The following is a 26,511-nucleotide window of genomic DNA, read 5'->3' as shown; positions in this document are numbered from 1 at the left end:
CGCTTGTCTAGGCCCTCAGGCAGGTAAACCTTGATAAATAATAATATCAAATACGGATACAATAATTACTAAAACATATTGTAACATGCATTATGGAGTGCAAAGTATGAAGAAAAACCAGAAGTTCGTTAAGTGACTGTGCGTCACGCCGATGATGAACAAAATCAGAGTCGTGTCAATGAAACACATTCGCATTTTCAGGACCCTCGTTTTACTTGATCAAACTTTAAGCGTTGTTAAACTCCAACATAAATACGAGAAAAAAACTTTCTTAGTTACCCGAGACCTATATTGTGGGGTCGAAATTTTATAATAGTCCTTGTTCCGACGAGATAAGGTCGCTAATGGCGTTTAGCATTCCGCGGAAGTGTCCTAATGACGAGCTCGAGTACAATAGCATATGGTACTTATTGGAATCTATCTGGCCTAACCGCCACGAGTGATTCGCCCAAATGAGATCCGGACCTTCGCGCTTTGTTATTTTTTCCCTGACTACCCTCGATTTACGTTTAATATCTGTACGTATTTTAATTAGCGTTTAGGGGCTCCCATTGATACAGAATTGCTAGGAATCAAATTTCTACTCGGAGGATTTCGTACAAAGCATCGCGTAATTAAGGTCGTGTTTACGTTTTTAATTATCATCTACTATTCGACTTGATTTTTCGTAACTTTTATAGACAAGTAATAGACAAGGATGCCTAAAATATTTATAATAATAATAACTTTTATTTCGGATCACAACAAAAATCCATAGTGCTATTAAATAATATAATTGAGACTTAAACTATGTTAGTACATCACATTATCAAATAACAATAGCAACAATTTGTGTATTAGGAATGGTGAGGCGTTGGAACTTTTAATGAGCCTATTCCTATTTAACGTGAACCTCTATCCAATGCCTTACCAAACCATCAAGATTATCAGTCAATACCCTTAGAATGCTTTTATTACTACTTCTGACACGCTGCATCAATGACGCCACTCTTTATTATATTTGCTGCCAATCAATTTCTCTGATGGAACATTACCTCATTTATAATCAAGAGGGATATCACTGTAGTAAACAGCTAGTTAATTTCCAGTATAAGCCGTGGTCTGTCATAGATAGCGGATACAATTCATACAATAATTAGGCATAATTAGGTAATACGACGCTGCGCGCAAATAACGCCATTAGATAATTATTATTCATGTTAATAATGCGAATTTCGTTGTAAATTTTAATGCGATTATAGGAAACAGAGTAATGAAAGAGGTAAGTGGTACTTGAACCTGCCAAGTGCCAATGTTATCCTATGCGTTATTTTGATATGCATTTTCCGACAAAATAGGCTTTGCAACAATAGCCTATTTTGTCGGAAAATGCATATCAAAATAACGCAAATACCGATATTTACAAAAGTACTTGTGCCGTTTTTAAACTGAATGTATGTTAGACTAAGTAAGAGGTACTCGAATTTGATTGCCACCTCGAACACACTACAATATTATTATGTATGTTTTATCGATATAATATATTAATTAAGTACCTATAATAATCGGTAATAGACACTGAGGGTTGGTACAAATTCTAAAAGTATTATTGAGTAATCTTTTTTGGAAAAAAAATTGAATTTGAATATTGCTGAAGTCACAAAAGTACTATAAGCGGAATGTAGATCTCCGTAGACAACTACAGGTCCGAATATCGACTGGAATTGTTACCGCTGACAGGGGTCGGTCAATTGTCAGACCGTATTCAAATAGATACCACAAAACAAATACTCAAACACATTAAAAGTTACCAATATAATGGATTATTTATTGGTAATTTGATTTGTATTGTGGGGGGCACGCGAGGCCCCGCCCGCCTAATGTTTTACTCGCGTTTCTGTGACAACATTCACATTTCACCAAATTGTATTTTCGTGTTGGGCCGAGTTTTCCTTATAAATACTGTTATTAAGACAGCGACACCGTGACAGGTGCTAATGTTTATGGAGGTATCGGTCCATTTGTAAACACCCTGAAATGCGGCCGTAGGAAAGATATAGACGTTATATGTATACTGCTGAGATCCATACTTCCATATTAATATTATAATTGCGAAAGTGTGTCTGTCTGTCTGACTGTCTGTCCGTTTGTCTGTCTGTCTGTTACCTCTTCACGCTCAAACCGCTGAACCGATTTTGCTGAAATTTGGCATGGAGATACTTTGAGGCCCGGGAAAGGACACAGGATACTTGTTATCCCGGAAAAATGTAAGGTTCCCGCGGGATAAACGAATTTTGGCGCAACAGAGTTGCGGGCATTATCTAGTTGAAAATAAATCGAGACTGGATGGAAACTTTTACAATTTTAATACAACAATGTGATACCGCAAAAATCTACCTATAGCAACATTTGGCAAAAGAAAATTAGACATAAAGACAAGATTTTATATTCAATAGTACAAAACAGGTGTACGCAACTAGCAGAGAGCATTGTCATAAAAGAGGGTGAGATGTACATTACTGGGGCCCGCGTCATTTGTTTATTAAACGCCTTCCGAGGTGGCGGAATAATGGCCGACTTCGGCCGCGTCGAATTGTACCGGTGACGAAGCCTTCGGCACCCGACACCCATTATTAAGTTCCCCGTCTTGAGGTCAAAATGAATAGGTCCCTTTAAAAGCCTCCTCCTAGTGCTGGCTGGCGCAGATATGAAAAGAACTGGGTTGAGTGGCCCTCGAGTGAAACCGAAAAGTACATAGAGTCCTTTTTTCTCTGTTTCGTATCTCGAAATGTCACCTTGTTTTATCTTATTCATGCCGAACGTTTTGTACTTTTACGTCGCGAATATATTTTATGGCCGCCATAAAACTGGGGCAATTAAAAACTTACAAGCGAGAAGTGTTTAAGCGTTTGTACGTATCGAATATATGGACGTTCCATGGCGTGTGTATTTTGATTGTTTTAAGTATGTAACTCGGAAACAATAGATTGTGTCATAATTTTTTGTTAACATTTTTATAACTTTCATTTGGAAAATGGGTATTAAAATTTACACACGAAATACATATAAGTAACGATTCATACTGTGCTTAAGTAAAATTGGTTTTACGAGAATCACGTAATATTGACACCACCAGAATATTTATAAAAGATAAAGATAAAAATTATTTATTTTTCACACAACTCAACATAGTATTTAACATAACAATATACTTAATTTTAAATTGGAGTGTGAACTGGAGCCTAAGCTAGGATACCTTGTGTTTCAGGTCTCCAGGTCTCACCCGCGGATATGAGAAGGACATAACATTAATATTTATCATAGTTGTCTAAAGTGTGTGTGTGTGTGTGTGTGTGTGTGTGTGTGTGTGTGTGTGTGTGAGAGAGTGTGTGTGTGTGTGAGATACTCTATATATTTTATTCTTAGATATAAAATTGTCTACGTGTAGTGATACGTGCACTGTTGGCATCAAAACAGGCTTTCAGTATTATAATGTTAATGTGATGAGCGAAACAAGGGACCGCTAACTTAAATACGCTAAGAACACCGCGACAGTATGAATGATGCTCTTTCATTTATTGCGCACCCAGACGTGAATAATGACGAATTCATATGTTTGTATTAAAATAATAAACGTTTTATTATGTTAAATGACAGATTAACTCATACAATGCGATTATTAATTCTAACCATTCAGAAAATCATTAGTTTTATATCTAAGTTTTGTAAACAAAAATATTAACTTGACCAAATATATTAAGTTCTCTATAGCGACGGGCAAATGAACACCAAAAATCGCAGCATCATAGATTATCAAAATCCTACTGAATGTTCAGAAATCGAAGTAGTAAATATTATAATATTATGGACCTACCAGCCACCTTTGGGACTTAGTGTAAAGCGAGAATCCTGTCAAAAATTGTTTTAAGACGCTCTGTTCCCGGAAATCCTTCAAAAAGGTCAAGTCAGGAGCCCCCCAATCCGGGAAGCGTGCATGAAAAGGGTCACGAAAGTGTATGATGCGAGAAAAGCATGTCTGTATTAAAATGTCTAATGTACAGAAATATAAATATAAATAAATATTGTGGTAAGTACTTAATAGTGTGTCTGTTTGTTAACTTAGCATACCATTATGTAACTTTATTATACTGAAACTGCATCGAAACTATATCGAAGCTGTATTAATGTAAAATACCACGGGCTCACAGAAAACCGGCGTGAAACAGCGCTTGCGCTGTGTTTCGCCGAGTGAGTGAGTTTACCTCCCTCTCCTATTTCCTTCCTTATTGCGGCATCGCATTTGTAGCTCTTCTGATGCTGCGAGTGTCCATGGGCGACGGAAGTTGCTTTCCATCAGGTGACCCGTTTGCACGTTTGCCCCCTTATTTTATAAAAAAAAATATATTGGGATACAGGTTGACTCGGTGTGAAACGCAAATATTAATATAAGATATCAGATGTAAAGATGGCATTATTTCCCTCTTTACGTTGGATCCTGAACTCCCATAGAGTTGGATTTGAGTACATTTTTTTGTTGCTTTTGATGAGTTTTTTGTGTCGAGAGGCTTTTATCTTAAGTATTAAACCTCTGTTTTCGTCTTTCATCGCTTCAGATTTACGGTCCTGTATAATGAAACTGGGTACTGTAATTAATTGCAATGTTCCAAGTGACTGCTTATTATAAGTAAAGATTGCTTATTAAGAAGTTGTGTGAGTTACTTTAACAATAATTTATTACGTTTAGAAAAGACAGTATTACATAATTATTCTAGTGACGTTTGCTGGAAAAACTGCCACCAAACCACAAATATACAAAATATTACATTAAAATATAAACATATCAATATTACAATGAATTAAATAAATATAATTATCGAATAAATTCCGGCACACGGACACAATTTGTGGTATTTTACTTAGTTATAAAATTCAACCAACATCAACACAAAATATTCACATTTTGGTTGATATTGGTTTTGAAAATAACCGTCCAAATCCTTGTTCGAGTGATTAATGGTGTTGAGGTCAGTTCTTGGATGTTTGGTAATTTTCAATCCCCCAGAGTGGTTGTTCATTTCATAGCCGATAATTTCACTCCTGCAGGTAATTTTCAGCTCAATAGTTTATCCGAAATTAATATGAAAATAATTACGAATAACATTTATAAAAGCATTGTCAGTAAGGTATTTTAAATAAAATTTAATTAATATGCCATTACTAAATATGTAAAATATTTTGTGAAAGGTCGTTTGTACCTCGCGAGTAATGAGCATCGACTGCATTATTTAAAATTTTCATATTTTTTGAAAGCCTATCAGACTAACATTCCGGTAAAGTTTGTGAGTTTGCATGTTTGTTATTTCTTCACGTCTAATTAACGACTGGAGCGATTTTAATAAAATTTGATATGCAGTTAGTTGATAGTTCATACCCTGGATTAACACAGGCTATTTTTACGGCGGAAAAATCTTACGATTCAATCTCCCTAAAAAACCCCGGGGCACAGCTAGTTGTGTGATAAAAATAAGTGAGAAATTTGTAGCCTCAATAAAATTTGGACTTACTCAAAGAATCTTTTCGTTACTATATGAAAGCACAACTCACAATGTTAACTCTACAATAAATTACAAGTAATAAATAATCAGATTTTTTGAGGGTAGCATATTCATTGCTTGCCTGTTGCAAGTAATAATTACTGTATTCTTTACTTCAAATTATAATCATCATGTTAAAAGTCATATTTTTTTAATGAAATAAGCAAAAGCAAACGAGCAGACGGGTCACCTGATGGAAAGCAACTTCCGTCGCCCATGGACACTCGCAGCATCAGAAGAGCTGCAGATGCGTTGCCGGCCTTTTAAGAGGGAATAAGGTAATAGAGGAGGGTAGGGATGGGAAGGGAGTGGAATAGGGGAGGATAGGGAAGGGGATTGGGCCTTCGGTAAACTCACTCACTCGGCGAAACACAGCGCAAGCGCTGTTTCACGCCGGTTTTCTGTGAGAACGTGGTATTTTTCCGGTCGAGCCGGCCCATTCGTACCGAAGCATGGCTCTCCCACGTATAAACATATTATTTTAATCAACTCTGTTTACCACAAAAAAGGGTGAGTCAATGTTAAATTATTGAATTGAAAGTTTCAATATTGTACGTTTAAACAAATTGTGCTGGAGGGGATAGTTGAGATGTTAAAACGACCGACCCGCGATTACACGGGTCACTAGTTCTGAAGGTTTTAGGGTACGTGGAGAAAAGAAAAGGTATTCGATGATTTCAATATAACATCTCGTAAATGACGACGTGTAATATAAATAGTGAAGGTATAAAAAGTGCTAACTTCTTTATTTAATAATATTTTTGCTTCTATCTACAGAAGGTTGGTAAGTACTAAGACTATGCTATCACATTATCAGCTGCCTAAGAAAAAGCTGGTCTGCTTTAATGTGGGCTCAATATTTTTAGACGGTGGGTCTTAAAAAAGTTCCTAGAGAAGCATAAGTTCAAACACGAAATTTCAGTAAAGATTCCAAAATGATACATAAGTTAGTAACTTACCTACAGATAAACTGCAAGCTGATATGTAGCAACTAGTACGCGTAAATTTGTTGCAAATCAGATTGGGAGCTCAAGGCGAAGTACACACATAAATCCAGGAGTAACTCTCCCGGGTGTATGGAGTAATTTGCACACACGACTCCACTCGCGGACATTAACTATTAAAATCGTTGCATATTATACTAGGGCCTTTAATACTTGGGCATGTATACATTTTTATATACTTATAATTTATATATTAAGACTTCATCAGGCATAATATAATACTAGCTATTTGACCGAGCTTTGCTCGGAATCGATAAAACACGAATAAAATAACATTTTCTAAAAATGATTCCTAGCTAGATCGATTTATCGCTCCTGAAACCCCCTTTATACTAAATTTCATGAAAATCGTTGGAGCCGATTCCGAGATTCCAATTATATATATACAAGAATTGCTCGTTTAAAGATATAAGATATGAAAATATATGAAAACTAGCGGCCCGCCCCGGCTCGCACGGGTGGACATTGATTTTTAAATAAATTTTTTTCAATCTTTATTTCTTAGTTAATCTTTATGTTAAGCAGAACATAAAAATGATAAAATTTACACTATTTAGCCTGTAACTTATACTATATTATAATTATTATACACATTTTTATTCTATTTTTTTTTATATTTTAAGTGTTATGTTTGATTATTTTATCCTTACCTACAGAAGATACTATTATTTATACTATTTTGCAATTTCTAAATGTATTTTTTTTGTTTAAAGTATTTTATGTTTTTTATTTTGTAGTTTTATGCTTTATTATTTTATGCTTACCTACATGCGTAAAAGATTCCATTAAAATTGGGTTAAAGCTTCCCTGTAAACGATATTTGATGTTGTTTTATTTTGTGGCAGCAAAATAAATTGATTATCAGCAGCTCCAACTCGGGATAGGTCAACGTATAGTTGACCATGAGTAAAACATTCTTTTCGTAGATCGATACCTACTAATTTGAAAGTCTGACCTAATTATACTTCCATCGGCATCGTGGGTATTGCAGACATCGTGGGTATCGCAGACACAATAGATCTTGAATAATTGTTATGCTGGCAGCCGGCTGCCGCTATTGGAGATTTATAGCTATAGAAATTAATTATAATAGCAATCAAAAATAAAAGTCATTCAAAACGTAATGAATTAATGAAGCACTATAATATTATCCCATCAATGAAGCGGCACCCGGCTGTCGCATAACTATTATATTATAAATCTATTGTGTCTGCGATTCCCATGATCGAGGTAATAATAATTAATATTTACGTGGACTCTCCGCTCCGGGCGAGCACACCCGCGCGGCGCGCCTTGACGACGCCCAATTCGCAACGTGCAGCAGAAATTGTAATATTTTAATTTCGCCATAACATTAAAACCAAACGTCCAATTTTAATCATTCAAAGACCAAATATTATTTACATTAACTATACTTAGTAATGAAATAATTTATTTTGATAAGAATTAATGCCATGAGTAAAATAAAGGCAATAAAGGCATTTAAATGTTGTCCAAAAACATTTCAAGATTTTTTAATAAAAAAATGGTTATTGTGCCTCACTCAACATAGATAGGTATAGTGTGTCGCGGACTTTTTTGTAGATATTTAAAAGATCTAGAATTACTTACAACATTTTATGGTTCTATCTTTTATAGTTTAGGTAGCGTACGCGAAAAAAGTAACATTTCTGGTTGATTTTTTACACCTTGCGTCCGAAAATCCCAAATATCTTACGGAACCCTATTTTTTTACAAAATAAAATTTAGCCTATGTTCAGCAGAATTAATGTAGGATTCCAATGGTAAAAGAATCTTTCAAATCGGTCCAGTAGTTTCGGAGCCTATTCAAGACAAACAAACAATCAAATCTTTCCTCTTTATAATAGTAGTGTAGATGTTGTGTTTCCAGTTTCCACAGAAAAAGTAGATAATTGCCGAAAGTGTTTTGGACTTTACTCAAAACAAAACGTAAAAAAGATTTTCTCATCGTAAAAATAATGACAGCAAAAAATACGACAAAAATTACCATACTAAAAATATGCTTAAAGTAATAAAATTTTCGTACTCGGCGAACTAATAAAAAATTTTGGAAAAATTATATCGTTTACCTCACGAAATTTTATGCGAAAAAGTTGGTGGCAATTAAAAAGTTTCCAAAGATAAACAAAAAAACAATAATAAGTCCGACACACGCCCGAATATAATTTCTTATAACTCATTTCTTCGGATACTCGAGATTAAAAGGCCTCGGTTTGGACACTTGAAGGAATTTTCTTTGTTTTGAACGGCCAACAGGTTTTCTAAGAGTTACAAATCCCACTTGACACGTTTCATTTTTGCCTTTCTTACGAATTGAAACAGGTAGGTCGAGTTTTCCTATAAGTATCCATACTTAAACTTGCAAATTATAAGAACAAAGAACGACATAATAACATTCTTTCAAAGAAGCAATTATTTTATTTCGTTAGGAGGGTTACGAGGTTATGTAGACGAATGGTTCAGCGTTTGTGGGAATACGTTGACATTTCCGTTATAGGACCACCAACGAGGGCGCAGTCAACCTTCTATGAATTATCTATGCTCGTTGCACCTAAGATAATGCTGAGAAAAATAACCTGCAGTCGATCAAGATTCATTAGATGTTTTCTAACTCCAGCTGCCTTTGTATCAGAAAAAGTACTTTGATACATGACATCTTACACGCAAGATATTCGCCTTATTGAAGACGATTCTTGTAATGATTTTCTTCTCAAATTCTGCATTATAATTATCATTTCAAACCGTTTAACATTATCCAGATAAGTGTCGATACATCCGAAAAGTTCCCATGGTGAATATTCCACTTACGAGCTACTTTTCCCATCGGCGGCGCAATGTCCGTGGCAATGCACTTTCGCTGACCCCTTGCCTCCTCCCACGGCCACCATCCCTCTTCCACTCGGTGCTCTTCTCTAGCTGCGTCCCGCTCGCACGCTGCGCCTGCGCTTCCCGGTTGCCGAGGTAATAACATTCTACGACGCCGTACGTCGCCGATGTGGAACGGGTTATGCCGATGACACGAAGGATAAAAGTTCGATTGCACTCGGACGATTTGCAGAAGGCAATTGTAGAAAAGCAGTCAGAGATTTTAGTACAGTTTGATGCTAGAAAAGAACCAGATTGTAGGTTAATTGAAATCACGTGTAAGGTAAAGTAATATGGTAAACAGTTATGGGCCTGCGCATATTTTTAAATCAATTCTTTTTATTAGGGAAAACGGATTACGCGTCATATACGCAAATCTCCATTCTAAATTGTCAAAAAAATTGCTTACTAAGGGCCTGTTTCACCACTTTCTGATAAGTGCCGAATAGGCTACTTAACTTGACAGACGAAGTATGGAGAATCTGTCAAAAAAGTTGTGAATAGCCTATTCGCCGCTTTATCAGAAAGTGGCGAAACAGGCTCTAAGTATCATAAATCTACAATAGGAATTATTAGGCATTGCTTCTGACCTAAGCTAAATTTGTGTAGATATTGTACGTTACATTACCGCTTATTATCATATTTTAGGACCAGGTTCATGCTCTACAATAAAGCTATCTTCTTTACACAACTCGAGTTATACTTTAGAAACTTTAATGAGATGCAATACGAGTCACCTGTGTAGATATTATAAACGGCTTTTGACGTACCACGGTTGTATTTTTTTATCATTTTTTGCACCAATCGACACGAGCCCGTTTTTGATCGATTGTCAAGTTGTGCGGAATCCAACGCGAACATATTTTTTTTACAGCCAAATGTTCGTGTAATATCTTATGTATGCTCGTCATACTTATGCCTAAGTCATGTAACATGACGATCACGCATTATTAGTTCCCGCACAGCATCTATATTTTGTGGGACAACAGCTGTTTTTGGGCGACCTTCTTTATTTTCATCCGTGAGCATAGACCGCCCACGATTAAACTCACTGTACCAGTGATAAACAGTGGTTTTTGATGGTGCTTCATCTCCAAAAGTTGCGGTGAGTTGAATAAAGCACTGTTGTTGATTTAGCCCACGCCGAAAATCGTAGTAAATCATTGCACGAAAATGTTCACGCGTTAAATCCATGGCAAATGAAGACACGCAATTTTCAAAATGACGCCACAATGGAAAAATAATTGACAGTCACATGAAACAAAATGTATTCTTCAACCAAAGAGTTCTATTTTCAAATGTTGTAATTACTTTTTAAATATTGTTCTTGTAAGTGGCCAGTTCCGGATACATAAATAGCAGCCCTCGTAGGTAATATTTATACACCAAAATTAGAAACGTAGAACATATTATAGACTTAACGATGCATAAAGTTTGTGATAACATTCAACAAACTTGAACGGTATGAACGTAACAGAACAATATTTTAAAATGTATCCCATACATCCATTTTGTAGAATTGTCTACAGGAAACTAGAAAGCGGTCTTTATGTTTCACTATCTAGCATTCTAGATGAATGACTAGATATTATGCTCTTACATTGTTGAGTTGTAGTCTGTAGAGCTAGCGCAAAAAATTATATTGGTGGATGATATGCGTCGAACATTTTTTGATCACACGTCTAATGGGAAGAGACTTTAACAGAAAAATCCCACAAAAACTAAGCATTAAGCTGCTCTAGTAACAAAATATTATGTAAATTCATAAAGTGTAATCTCGGCAGGTAAGTACGTACTATGTACACATAATAAACTTTTAATTAAACGAAACGTTGAACAATGTTTAGTCAAAAACCGCCACTGGGCTACCATAGCGCACTCCGTCCCTTCCCTTAGCTGTAACTTTAATATTGACCTTTTAAATAAGTTAATGCAGGATTATTAAAAAGTTAAGACGTGCTACAAAAGCCGTAGAATAAAATATTAGGACCGAATTGAATAAAAACATTTAAACTCGGTTAATTAAATAATAATACTTTGAAGTTTGGCTCAGATTACTTTGCCGAATTCGCGTATTTTGTACGTAAGTGTTTAAACGTTCTGAAAGAGCTGCCGTTTAGCTAATTTGTGTGACATTTTAGGTGGAGCTGGTGGCCGTCTACTTGACTGAAAAGTTCTCTCTTTAACGTATGGTCCATTTAGACAATCGGGCGACGCTCCAGCCACGGGTCACGTCTATTATTCGTAGCGTCTAGCATAAAAAGTAGTCTACATAAAAATATTAAACACAACATCTAGGTTAAACTGTACTCCCATTTTTGTCTCCGTCGTTTATGTATGAATATAATATGAGCATGCATAAAACCCATTAGAACGAACATACAGAGTTATGGATTACGGCATTGGAGCGCAGACGTACACTACTTTCATACCGTATAATTTGAAAGCTAGATCGAGTACGGTCGAGCGGCACGGATATTTCGACTTTAACAATTAAATATTTAGAACGACATTCGTTAGTATCGCTCTCAGGAGGACCGCATCCTAGACTTGCGAGCATAACCGCCCCGGCGCCGAAGGGGCACAAGCGCAGAACACACTGTTGTCTTTTGAGGCGTAAGCTCGAGTGTTTGAGTTTACATTTCATTGCGCAGTTCGTGCTGCATACGAAATATTTCGACCGGCAGCATTCCATCGCACAATGAGTAATTTAAAAATTCAAAAACTCGTCGACGCTCCGTATACGAGAGGCGAAGCGATCCTGCGAGAGCGGCTCTGCAATTTACTCTGTTATCTGTTTACGTACTGTACAATGTACTTAAAGTGGAAACAATCCGCCGAGCCTGTGCGAGAATGTTATCAAAGTATTTCCAACGCACGGGGCTCGACCGAATGGGAAAAATATCATTTTTGAACATTTGAAAATCGGGATAAATGCTTCATAGATTTGAACGTTATTGTTATAACTTATGGGTCGGCTTAGCTCTTAGTCTCTACTTCTCTATCAAAAGCATTGAAACCCAGGGAGCTGAATGTAATATCAGTAAGAAGGTAGGAATTCCTGCGCGCGTGCCGCGTGGCCGGCGGTAATTGGTAAACATGCAGCGGACTGCCCGCCTCACTACTTTGCGCTTACTATTTTTGAAATGAAATTCTTTCGACTTTAATATTTCGAACTATAATTGCGAGTAGTTGAGCTATGTAGCGACGAGCGCGGAATTCGAAAGGGTATTTGATAGGTAATACATTATTTAACTCCGTCGAATTCGTGACCCCGCTTCGGACGACTTTTGCTTCGAATACTTTATTATTGTTAATATGAGTTTCATTTCAATTTTCAATTCGGTCCGAGCGAAACAAGTAACTTTTAGTTTGGAAAACAATCATCATATTGTTTGTCGATTTTGCAACGAGATATTTTAAGTCTGAAATTAATTTTGTTGTACCTTTTATAACCAGACGTTGGTATGATAAATTAAAAGCGTCCGTGGCCTAATGGGTAGACCTCTTAGAGGGTGCAGGTTCGAACCCGGGTGGAGGCGTGTACCTATGGGACATTTTCCGATCTCAAGTACATAATATGATAAATTATATTAAAAATATATCACTATTTATATTAGCGACATGAATACCGCTTCTTCTGACGAACGGTACAATAGGAATGTTTGCATGTCGATCGCTTCCCGCCGCGCTATCGATGGTACGAAGTACGAACATGGGAACGTACAATGAGAGCTGCAGCCTACATGTGAAAACTGTAATTAGTGTTTCGAGCGACGAGTCAAGTGGCGAGATGTGCAGATAAATAAAGGCGCATGGTGAGTACGTAGTGTAAACATGACGCGGTAGTGCAAATTGCAATGTTGCTGCGTACGAAAAATACTTACTTCTATCTAGTGAAACTTAGCTTGCGATTATTTCTTACGAGATGACCCGGTGAACTTCGTATCACTTTTTTCCTAAATCCATACTCCTTCCCTAAAACTTCCCCGAATAATTCAAGACTAAAATTAGCCAAATCTGTTTAGCCGTTTTCGAGTTTTCCGAGGCTAACAAAATTGAATATTCATTTTTATTTAAATAGATTACTAGTGTTATTCAAGAATCAAGAATAACATTTTTCTCTGATGAATTACAAATATACAGTAACGTACAGCTTGGCCATAAAGTGTTGACAAAAATGAGAGGTTTTAAGCATGGCAGCAATTTTGTTTGGGATATTTTTGTTGATTCGTTAGGAAGGTGAGTTTGCGTGTGCCCGATCCGGATGTCTAGTATGAAGATGGTATACTAATTATGTTTTACTGTGACAGTCCCTGGCAAAATTATATTTATGAATGTGCCGAAAATGTTTAAATGTAAAAAAATATTACAACAGTTAACATCAACATAAGTGAGGTTCACTTATTTTACACTAACACGAGCTTATAGGCCAATTATTATTTTTTACCTAATCCTTTGTAGGTACTTAAATAAAAACTAAAAACAAACCGTAACTTAAAATTAAAAGTGAGATAATAATCTAGAGACACATTCGTGTACAGCGGGCGCGAGTTCGGTATTGACTATTGAGGGTATGGAAATGAATGAAAGAGTGTTCGGTCGGCGCTTTTCGCAAAAACCAACATAGAAACTCGGTGAGATCCATTCATGGCTTCCAAAACTTTGAATGTATGTTCCACAGAATCAACTAATATGGTTGCGGTCCAACTTTAACGAGACAATATTGTAATGGCATTTCTCGACACCGGATATGTTTGTCAAAATTGTATTTAAGAAATTTTATAGGATTTAAGAGAGAAAATAAGTTTTGTTAAGTCTTTAATTTATTCATTAACTTGCCGTAAGCTCCTGATAAAACTTGATTTTCCAAGTAACTATTGACCATTAGCCATTAGGTCAGTGACAGTTTTGTCAAAGACCGTCCAATAACACGATAAAAACATCTATTACATCACAGAATACTTGCATTTATTGTTTAGACCGCGCTTTGAAACATATAATCCAGGTAGAAATAGCAAACATTCATAGCAAAACAGAATTATTCAGAGTGGACAACCACACGTTATGCAAATCAAAGCAACAATTTAGTAAGTCACAACCCTAGAACGGTAAGTGCAAGTAGAGATGCAGTTAATTATTACAAAGACGTAATCCTACTATTCCTGAAATTTCGCTCAACTCCACACTAATAGAGAATGAAACATTTACGGCGGAATACATTTTAACTTGAGTTTAAGTTAACCACAAAATATAAGGGCTGGTTAAATGAACTAAAATGAACTGAACATTTGGGAATATTATCTACTATTCTTCTACTACTATATTATCTATTTTGTTATAGAAAACAGCTATAAGTAATAAAATAATCCTAATTATAATATTATGTAATACTCTAAATTAAAAAAATCGGCCAAGTGCGAGTCGGACTCCGCACGAAGTGTTCCGTACCATTATAGAGAAAATTTGGCCAAAAATTGAGTTTTTTGTATGGGAGCCCCCCTTAATTTTTTATTTTATTTTAGTATTAAAATTAAATATTTAAGTAACTATATAACTAATGACGTTGAGAAAAATTTAAGTACCATTTTTGATATAGAGCAAAAAAAGGCCAAAAAAAATCTCGTTTGTTGTATGGAACACGTCCCCCTTAAATATTAATTTTATTTTGTTTTTAGTATGTACTCGTATAACTGTAGTTCTGGAGATAATCTATTAATTTGTGTCTTCTCAACTGTAGAAGATCGTTTGCTCCAAGTATCTGTAATTGTATTTCGCGACCTTATAATTTAGAAGGGTAAAAAAATATTTGGGATTTTTTACAGACAACATACAATTACTTTTCGTTCACGTATACAATTAAAAATGTCCACCATTATTATAACGTAATCATCCCTGATAATACCGAAATAAAAAACATATTTGGATAAAAAGGGTCCTAATAGAAAACAGATTACAACGCCTCGGATTTATTGGTGTCATATAAATTAACTAGCACGCACGCTTTTTACTAAATTGAAAAAAAAAACTTCATAATATTAAAAAAAATACTAAATAGTTTTCGTCACTTAGAAATAATCTTAAAAACAATCTTTAAAAACTTTTATAGAGATAAGAAATTAAGATAGAAAACTGTCGACTTAGCAAGAGTAAGCTTATTCAGTATAGAGTATAGACTTTAGATAATAATATAAGACTCAGTTTATAACAAAACGTGATGAGACGATGGAGGACGCAGCACATAGTAATTAAAAAGTAAAATGTAGAGCGACGTCGCTCCATTGACATTTTAAGTCTGTATTCTTTTATTACATCACCACCTCTTGCCTCGTCTCGTTTCGGTGCAAACTGACTCTAAGGGTCAGACCACAACACTGCGTTGCCGCGTTATATCGCAAAAATAACTCTTTCATGTTCGAGTAATTTTTAAGATACGACGCTTTACGCAGTGTTGTGACTTGGCCCTAATATTGAATAAACACCTTATAACATTAGTAGAATAAACCTACATACTAAAATGGACTCACCGTTTCGGACGCTGTGTAGCGTCCGTTGCTGCACTCAAGTAGTGAAGATTCACTCACCTGGAATTAAAAAAAGGCAACTTAATTCCCGAATCGAATTAGAACACGATGAGTGCAATTTTTGCTGTAAAATTTTAAGGCTCCGTAGACGTTATATTAAGTAACAGATTGCTGATTTCAGTTATAAATATAAACTCAAGACTAGCCTAGCAGGCCCAAGTTGTATAGGTTAAATACTGACATTTAGCAAGGGTCTAGCCTCAGTACAATATTATTGTCTTTTCCGTAAATATACTATTAACAAAGTTATGTTTTCCACTAATACATTGCTAAACAAACAACCAATCGATATTATACTTATATTATACTTTTGAAGCGAGACAGGTGTACCAAACCGGCGCGACGTGCGAATTTCCAGTTGCAACATCTATAATAAATCGTCGAAACGCGGCAACAATCAACGCACGGGGGTGTAAAATTCCCCATAACGGAGTATATCGCAAAACTGAATATTAAAGTCATCTGAGCACAAAGCCCAACCTTGTTTCAGTCGGGTCGGGGCAGACCGCAATCTCCGCTTAACTTCATTACCCGAAACGCTAAACGATTCGATTGTTGCGCATAGAACAGTTTGCGGCCTGATTTCAGTATTAATTACACAAACAAATGTATTAATTGTGTTATGTATCAGACTGTCTGTCGTCAATCTCTGAAAAGGCTGGTCCGATTTTGACGGAACTTTTACTGAATTTTGCAAGGTCTATGTTGCAGGCTTTCTTATGTTGGAAGGCGTAACGTAAAATTTGATTTTGGAAAATATGGCAGACGCTTTTTTTTAACAAACGAAGCCGGGAAAAGTTGAAAAATAAGATAAACGAAAACGGTCTCAAACTAAATTCAGAAGATAATTATAAATCATTTTGTATCATTTGATATTCGGCTTTTTATTCCCCGCTGTTTAAGTTGGGTGAAGTTTTGACGGCGTCTTCGCAGTACAAACTTCGTAAAGCGACAGTTGCCTACGGGTAATTGCTAATTATTAGCTCAACGTGAACCTCCGACTTTAATAATTTTGATAACATGTTTGAAAACGACAGCAAATACAATAAATATTTGTACGCCTGCGTTTGCAAACGATGTTACGATTTTGCTTTTGTAGTTGTGATATTTATCATTAAAAACATAAAGTACAGGAAGGTATATAAGCTTATAGACAATACAATATTGCATAAAATGAAAATTCCGAACTCTACCAAAAAAGCGCAAAGTCACGGACTTTGTCAAAGAAATTGTTTCGTTATTTAATCAGGAGGTAACAAAGTACAAATCGCGTTTCATCTTCAAAGTCCACATTCTCGGGGTCAATAAATTGTGATCGAACTTTGATTGAAGGCCTATAAGAATAGTTCTCCAAGCAATTCTTGTTCGTAATCGTTAAGTCTCACAAAGGAGCTTCTTTTGGACGAGTTTAGAACTTTCTCGCGGTTTTTATCTCCTCGTTATAGCTCGATTGTCTTAATTAATAGTTTGGAAAATAAAGCTGGTTATATTTAAAGGAGTCTTGTATACTATAAAATAAATTTATTTTAAAAGCAGACGGCGGACCTACATTAGCTTTGTCCACACTGTGCCTTTTTCTGTTCGTCAAGGGCATGCGTTAAGCGCGAATGTGAGGCATGCCCGCGACGCATGCTCTCTGACCGTATCCAAAACTTCAAAAATGACAATGTTGGCGTTGCGTTCGTTGACGTGACGTATTCAAGTTGAATGAAATAAGATGACGAAAATTGAAGACGAAAGCGCATAGAGTGGACATAGCTATTAACCTACGTTGGTTGCGATATTGTGTCCATGATAGTCGTAATCATGGCTTGGCTTGGCGGAGCCTGACCAATTACTCTGATACTACAAACGACAAAGAGAATTAAGAGTTTTCACGTCCTAAAATGTAGTCAAATTTTCCAACAAATATTGAAGGATTCTCGGTACTCGTAAAATGTTAAAAACATTGTTTATACTTCGACATGATACCTTTGATATGAACTCCTTTGAACGAATCGTCTTTGCGTTCGGAAATCTGCGCTATGCTCAAAATCAATTTATTTTCAAACAAAGCTCCCATAATATACATCTTAGTATTGTTTAAGACCGGTTAGAGTATATTTATACTTTATGTAATGTGAAACATTTTTTAAATTGAGTCATAAAGTGAGATCTTACCGGGAACCTGGCTTACGAAGCAGGGAATTTAATAAAGCCACGTGTATTTTACCGTGAATTATTTTGCCAAGTATGCTTAGTATTTTTTAAATTAATAACGGATATATTTTATAAATGTATTGCTATATTATGGTATCGATGACCGAAACTTTTTTAGCTTCTTTTAGGAAATAAAACTACGTTTTGAAAATGATAAATGTATACAAAATATGTATTTAAGTCTTCTGTAATGTATTCTTTGTTGTGGTCGCTAATGACCCTGATGTTAAAGCGAACTTAAATAAATTAATTTAAAAAAAAACTACGTGTTTTGCGAAAAGTCAAATTCAGTGCTTCACATTGTTCGATAAGCATAATGAATAATTATACTATACAGTTTCGTGACTCGCAATAAGTATATAACTTCTAGTTAATTTCAAACTTCCGGAATTCTTACACGACCTAACTTCCAAGTCGAATGTGGGTTGTGCGGTACAATCGCTCGCAAAAATTGTTTGTTCATGGGACATTGTCTAATTGAAATGGCTTTAAATTAGTTACGACTCGGTGCAAAGTTTGCGAATAAGTTAGTGCGACAAGGTAGTAAACTGCCGCTACATTTATGTTTCCGACTGTACGGTCGAAGCCTAGTTTGCCACTTTTCGACCTTATGCCTCGGTAATACGGTCTAATAGCAGTGCACTGTATATCTTCGACCATGTACCAGCTTTTGCAGGATAGAATACTCCCAGCGGATCCCGCTCGCTTCCGGCTTTCAAAGTATCCGTTGTGTTGATCTGGGATAGCATCTAATTGTGTTTAAAATTTCACCGAAAATATCCCACTACCGTTTGGTGAAAAATCGATTAGTGCTTATGAACTTCAGGGAATAAAGGATAAAAGCATACGTTTCCTACTAATCCCCTCTAGTGGAACACTTACACAAATCTAGTTCTGGTTCCTACTTGTAGAGCGATTTTCCGACTGGGGGCCTATTATGAGCTCTTAAATCCATTCACTTTACGTCCTTATACAGTCAGTATAAGGACGTAAAGAGAATGGATTTAAGAGCTCATGATCAGAAAAGAATATTGTAAAGCCATTGTTAGTGTTTTTAAAAAGTCAATTGAAAAACTTAATAATATAATATTAAGTGTTAGCATATCTATATATATAAAAATGGATTTTCAATTGTGTTAGTAACGCTAAAACTCGAAAACGGCTGAACGGATTGGGCTAATTTTAGTCTTAAAATATTCATAGAAGTCCAGGGAAGGTTTTAAAGTGACACGAAGTTCACCGGGACAGCTAGTTATTTACATAAAGAATATGGCTAACATACATGATTAAACCGCCATAAATCAATAGCGAAGAGCTCTCGAGAGCCTCAGAAAAATTTCTAATTAGCAAATAATCGTAGGGAAAAGGCAAAGCGGGTAAGTTTTATTTTTATTTTACGCTCATTCAGCTATTGCTATGATCTAGCTAGACCTTATTTATAAAAGGGATACCAGCATGTAGGTTTTAATTAAAAATATGCCTTTCAGAGCAAAATCCAAGGAATAACCAGAATTATTATCTATTCTGAAATGTGTGTTTAAATTGAAAATTTTATAAAAATAAGTGAATTAAAATGGCAAACATATTCATCGAAAATAGTTGTATTAATATCTAGTTATTTAGTAAAAAAATATATTATCTAGTTCTTTAATAAAAACAATATAACAATATAAAAACAATATAAGACCTTAAAGTCGATAGGACTCATATTGTTGGGTACTGTAGTAATTTCACAACATTGATAGAATAAATGCAAAGCATTTTAAATTTTAAACAAAATAATTACGATTTTTTTTATTTTGATTACGAAGGGGGCAAAAAGCAACTTCCGTCCCCCATGGACACTCGCAACATCAGAAGAGCTGCAGGTGCGTTGCCGGACTTTTAAGAGGGAATAGGGGAGGGTAAGGAAGGGAATAGGGAAGGGTAGGGGATTAGGCCTCCGGTAAACTCACTCACTCGGCGAAACACAGCGCAAGCGCTGTTTCACGCCGGTTTTCTGTGAGCCCATGGTATTTCTCCGGTTGAGCCGGCCCATTCGTGCCGAAACATGTCTCTACCACGTAATATTAATAAATAAAAAAATAATTCCTAGTTGCTTGGAATTTGAAACGGACTTTGGTTAAATTTAAAATCACCTAACATTAATTATAGTGTCAGATGAAAATATTGTGATCATACTTATCTCTTATACAGGATGCAATTAAACCTTCCTGCCAAATTTTGATATATTGGTCCTTATTAAAAATAAAAATACACGTATTTTTTCTTTTATAATCACTCAGTACTAAAATATTGAGAAATAGCTTCCGAAAGTTATCCTAAAAAACACTACAATTAATGGACACGACGCGTCGCCCGCGCGTGATGTGACCCCGCGCGCGCGCCTCCCTCCGCGTTACCCCCTCTCATTCCCTCGCGCCGCGGGTGACCATTCTGCATCGATTTAAAATGGGATAAAATATGTTAATAAAAAAAATATACCACCCAATTTTTTTTGGTTAAATGGATTCTCCTAATGATACGTAAGCCTTGGAAAAAATTTGGCAGGAAGGTTTAATTGCACCCTGTATACATACTATCAAACATGGTAACCCCAGTTTTTCAGTGCTGAAAGCTTTTCATGTTTTTTTATTAGCGTCTGCATATTCGGGCTAGGCGTTCAATACAGACTTTATCATCCGTTCAGACTTATTTTACCTCGTGTTCCTATGAGAGTGAGCCTTATGTTGTTGTCATAAAGGTCCTATTAGAGATAATAAAGTTCTGAACAGTACATGATAGCCTAATTAAGCCGAAGTAACCGAATACAAGAGTAATAAGAATAGTACTGAAAGGAAAAAGAATAGCTAAAGTGTTTTAGCCACTAATAAAAAGATGAAAAGATAAGATACTTTGGATACAGACGTTATATTTCCACTTTTTGTACTCTTTCGTCAAGCGAATTTTTTTAACGTATCAGACAAGGATATAACTTGAACATCTGTATACACAATGTTGCTATTTTAATCGGTAAAAGAGCTTGCCCTTGTAACCTACTATCAACATTTTGCTGTTACGTACATAAGAGCAAAATGTACGCTTTCCTAGCCTTGCTTCTGAATGCGTTCAGCTTAAGACTCTCCTCCTACGGAGATTCCGTAATTTACCGCTTTTAGAGCCTTATTAACTCATAATTTGAAAGCTACAAAATTATAATAAAAATACAGCAATAATCTTCAGCATATGAATGTTCCTTTCATAGTTATTAATTTCCAATTTTTGTTTTTTAAACTCATGATATCAGCTTCTAAAGTAATACCAATTTATTTAAATTCAAGCATACATTCAATATCTCCATAGTATTTACAAATTACAGTTATTTGAAACACACGCCAATAGATCGACAATTTCATTAACTACATAGGTACTGGACGTTTGAATTTTCTTCAGGTCAATTTTGAACGAAGATAAGTAAAAACATAGCATTTTGGCGCAATCTCGGCAACGCGGTAAATGTATGGTCAAGGTAGTTTGCTCAGGGGATAGCCTTAATTCATACTTAGATGGATTTCACCGTCGAATTTTCGATATACAATCGAATATTAAAAACATTTTCAAATCTAAAAAGAAAACAACGCGGATATTATGAAAAACATTGGCATATGATCGAATGTGTATCCACATTGTTTGTTGAGTACACACGGTACGAGACTGGATTCTACGCAAACCGTACCGCCTCTTACGATACGCAAATAACAGAAATGAGTAAAAATACAAATATCCGATGCAAAATTGAAATCGACAAATCAATAAAATTGTTATGACGCAAACAATAGGTACATTCGATCTCTATTTTCAATGAAATGTGACATGGAATCTCCTAAATAGCAAAACGCATTTTTTTGGTATCGCTAGAAAATAACAAGGTATTTTGTACTAAGAACACAAATGTTTTTTATCGGCACGATATCGTATCGCGTCGTGTGACTCGCTTACTCTGATGTTAAAAAGTTAGTTGCGGTTATTATCATAATCCCAAAAATAAAGGAATCACCGCGTAAAAGGGACACAAGATTAATTGAAAATCGATACCTGATATACCTTTACGAATATCGCAAAATTCGGTTTGCTTTTGATAACCGACAGAATACCGGCAGTATTGATTAATGTAATATTATTGACTCCGAAATGCTGACTCGCAGATCTGTCTATCAATCCCTTTTCTTCTAATGACTTCGAGCTAAAGGGTACATGATTAAAACGCACAAAATTTCGTTTTGGGGAATGTTACACGAATGTTTTTGGTGAATAAAGAAAATCATTTGCGTTAGTGTAAACAGTGTGATTAGTTGATTACTGATAGCATGGCCCAAAAATTTTTCACAAGACGTGACGCAATAAATTATTTTATTATTTATATGAATGCTATATTAATATCGCGACACGATACGTCTGATCATTTGGCAGTCGTTTGATAGATAATAATCAAAAAGTAAAGATACAATTATTTTACTACCAATGCACAACCGCCAACGGGCTCTCCGCGTAAAGTAAAAAATTGTTTACTAATATTAATTACTGGGATGTTCTGTTGCGAACCATTAGTGGAGTTTATTTGATAGCCATTAGCGTGGCTAGAGCGAATAATTGAACGAATCGTAAACCACGCTATTATATTATTGAGAAAACATTCAATCGAATATTAAAAAATAAAAACGAATTTACGGATATTAAAAAATAATGGACATCGGAAGTTTTCCTGGTCGTGATATTGATATCGAAAACCTTTCGAGCTCGTAATTAGTGCTTCAACAAAAAATTAAACTCGTCGGTTGCCGTTACTTAGTATTTTTGTTAATTTTAATTATTCGTATTAACACGCAAAACCCGCGTAACGACGGACCAAATTACGTTATTAATTTTTAATTAAAGTTGCAAATTAGCCATTGCTTCTGAACGAAAAATGTCTGATAATAAACAAAATTATAAGCATGTTTTAATTAGCAAAATCAAACGCAAAGTTGAAAAGGATAGGAATCGAGGTAGAGAGTTGCGATTAGGGTTGGCGAAAGGACGATTTTCGGACATTAGAAAATTTATACGGGGAAACGGCTGGTCGACAACCCTCGTCCGATAAATCAAAGCGAAGCTACCTTTTTGCTCTATGGCGAACAATATTTTTCATTAAGCCCAATTATAAAAGTGTAGCGCCGCGGGCGAATCTGTTTGGGATTTTCTCCGAAGATTTTTGCGGGTCAAAGTTGGGAATGTTAACAGATAATTACGAGTAAGTTTTAGCTAGCACGCGACATTTAACAGCCGCTTTATTCGGGAGAGCGTGGTTGCGAGCGCACAATGAATGCTAATGAGCGGGGCGTACACGCAGATCCCGCCTTTATTCCCACCGAACAAGTGCGATTTTGGCCTACGAATGACTTGTTCGGGCTCACGGGACGAACGCGTTAACACATTTGCGCTTATGTCTAGAGCTAATAAGATACAGTTTCAAAAACAAATAAACGTTACTCGGGAATCTCATTTTGTATGATTCGTGCGATATCTGCGTACACGAATACTGATTTAGATTTTCCTATAGCAGCTTTCCAATTTTTCGCGAAAACTACGAATATTTGATTGATAAGTCGAGTCCAAAAAGTACTAAAAGTATCGAGACTTTTGTTCATGAAGACTCAACAAAGAAGTAACCAAACAAACAGGTGCCTTCCATAAGGCTAGGCAGGAAGCTATCAAGAAACTCACCGACTTTAATATTCCAATATTTAATGCCGAGCCGCAAGCGCAAAACATTGTTACAAGCATTTTAAAGTAAATCCTCAAAATCTATGAGAGTGTATCCGGAGCTTATGATATACATATATCAGGGGAATCTGTTTGAATGTAAACGACTCCAAACGTACGGAGGATAAACTCCGATTTTCCTTTTTAAGAATTTTAAGCTGCGGGATTTACGAGATTCGAACCTCAGGAACAAGGTTTTTGTACCAAAGGGTTACTTAGAAACATTTTACAAGCCAATTAACTTGATATTTCTATGAGGACGCTCTTCTAAACTTTCATGTTTTATGAAAATATGAAATATACCTTGAGGTTGCCAGACTGCGAGTTACTTACGCTTAAAATATTTTAAACCTTTGGAATCAAGTAAATATCAACGTTAGATTTGCAACCTGCGCCACATTAAACCTTTATCGCAGATAGATATCTGGCAAAGATTATCCTAGCTAAAAATAATTCGACTCTAGTTAATGAATGCGATAAATAAATCCCAATTGTTTGAGCATTCCACTGCAGCGATGAAGAACGTCCAACACTATCTAAGATGCTGAGATACAAGTAATTTACATGAGTTGTTACCTCCATCCTTCCGCGTGTCACGGTCCAATTAATTTTATACGGAAACGGATATGCGCGGATATGCTCCCCGCATATGCGGGGGTATGCGGGGATATTCGGTGGATGAGGGGTACGCGGGAGAGGCGAGCGCAAATAGGTTCATCACGCGTATAATTTACTGTTTATCCATATAAATCCCCGACACTATATTAGATTTTCCCAACTTACGTTTCGGATTAGATGTGATGCGATTAGTTCAGGTGCTTGGACGTGATTTATTTTACGGGATTTTTAATCTTTGCAGATTGAGCCAACCTAGTTGTCAGAAAAGTTGTAGAGGACCCGTCGAGTCAAAATTAAATGTAGACGGAGAAACCCTAAAAATAATAGCAGTATTTTCATAATTCCCAGTAACATGTACATTCCGCTGAAAGCATAATGAAATATTTTTTTCATAATATTTAAAAACATTCTACAAATTTTAAACAAAGATATTTCCGAAACGGTCTGTTAAAAATACAATTCGTGATATCTTTTAAAGCAGGATCGGGTCTCCGTGAATTATGATATAAAATGTAAATTTTTGTCACTAGGGAAATCATTTGTGTTAACTATATCTAAGTGGAGTTTTTGTGAAGTAAATATTACCGCTACATTAGCTTAATAATGTGATGGACGAGTATATGGAGTGATAAAATATTCAGAAACTTCACTGAGTAGACTACACTAAGCTCCGACACGCTTCTAAAAGGAACTAAAAAGGTTGAAGCTAATATTATAATGAAAAATATCGTCATCAGTAACACTGAGTAAAGACTGAGTAACGAATATTTTAAATAAGTACTTACTAATAGTCAGGGTTCCCTAGAATATTTTTTGATTACTATCAAGCTAATTTAATAATTACCTACCTACTTACTAATTATAGTCTGGGTTCCCTAGAATATTTTTTTATTACTATCAAGCTATTTTTTTGAGTAGCTTCATTTTGATAAGACGAATCACGAACAACGTTTTTGTTTGCGAAAAATCTCGAAAGTGGTAGCTAACAGAGATAGAAAGGATTTCATACTTTGATTTGATGGTCCTAAAAGATGGATTGTTCTATTTGTAGGACAATATGGTGATTATCTCGCGTTTAGATTATTGATGGCCGTCGCGACCTGGCCGCTGCGGTTTGGCCGCTAGTGCGCGCCCGGTATGGGAAGAAAATATAAGTCAATTAATACTGCTGTCAAAAGCTGTCAAAAATATTTTGACAGCTCTTACATTTGACATTAGTTTTCGATAACACCCCGCTTCCCTAGAACTCTCACCCCACAGGTATTCACATAAACATCAACTTATTCGTATTCGGCGCGAGTTCCCCAGATGACTTATTAACCGAACATTTGGCAATAACATAAGTGCCAATATCAGGTTACGGTTATGCTCATTAATTCTGTGCAGACGTCGGAAGGGCAGCGCGGCGGCCTGCATTATGCATGATCGTATGCACCGCGCATTTCAACGACTGACTGATGAAGAAAACGTCACGACGAAAATGGTTTGCTAATCTCTACTTCGGATTTTTTGTGTTTGATGGAAAATTTTGTGTTTTGTGTTATTAAAAAAAATATATTGTGTTTCCTATGTTACATATTATTGGATGTTTCGTAACTCAAAATTGTCAATGATTTCGGTTGTAACTATATTTGCAATTTTTAAATAAAATAACACACTGAGATACAAGAGCTATTACAAAAAATTTGCCTACTTAGCCTCTAAGCTCTATTTCATAATCACACAAGAAATCCCCACATTCTTCCCAACCGAAACTTGTAAAACATTACCTCATAATGCGTGTTCAACCGCAAAATTCCGTACATTAGATTTACTTCAGTAAGAAGTGTGAGTAAGCGCCTGGTGTATCTCACTCGCCAAAAGCTT

The 26,511-nt window shown here is 35.8% G+C and overlaps 1 protein-coding gene across 8 annotated transcripts in view; it reads right to left on the bottom strand.

Moving 5' to 3' along the window:
- Window positions 1–26,511, bottom strand: part of LOC121731317 (polypyrimidine tract-binding protein 1) — a 468,460-nt gene that overhangs the window by 138,906 nt on the left and 303,043 nt on the right. For 2 of the 8 annotated variants that reach the window (XM_042120707.1, XM_042120711.1), the window contains exon 2: window positions 15,991–16,047. The exons of the other annotated variants lie outside the window; for them this stretch is intronic. In XM_042120707.1, the coding sequence (XP_041976641.1) occupies window positions 15,991–16,047 (57 nt within the window). The remainder of the gene's footprint in view (window positions 1–15,990; window positions 16,048–26,511) is intronic. 8 annotated transcript variants of the gene reach the window in all.

The sequence above is a fragment of the Aricia agestis genome, chromosome 10 (genome assembly GCF_905147365.1).
Source record: "Aricia agestis chromosome 10, ilAriAges1.1, whole genome shotgun sequence".
Taxonomy (NCBI): Eukaryota; Metazoa; Arthropoda; class Insecta; order Lepidoptera; family Lycaenidae; genus Aricia; species Aricia agestis.
Note: the sequence above shows the minus strand (reverse complement) of the source record. Positions and strands in the feature narration are given on the sequence as shown.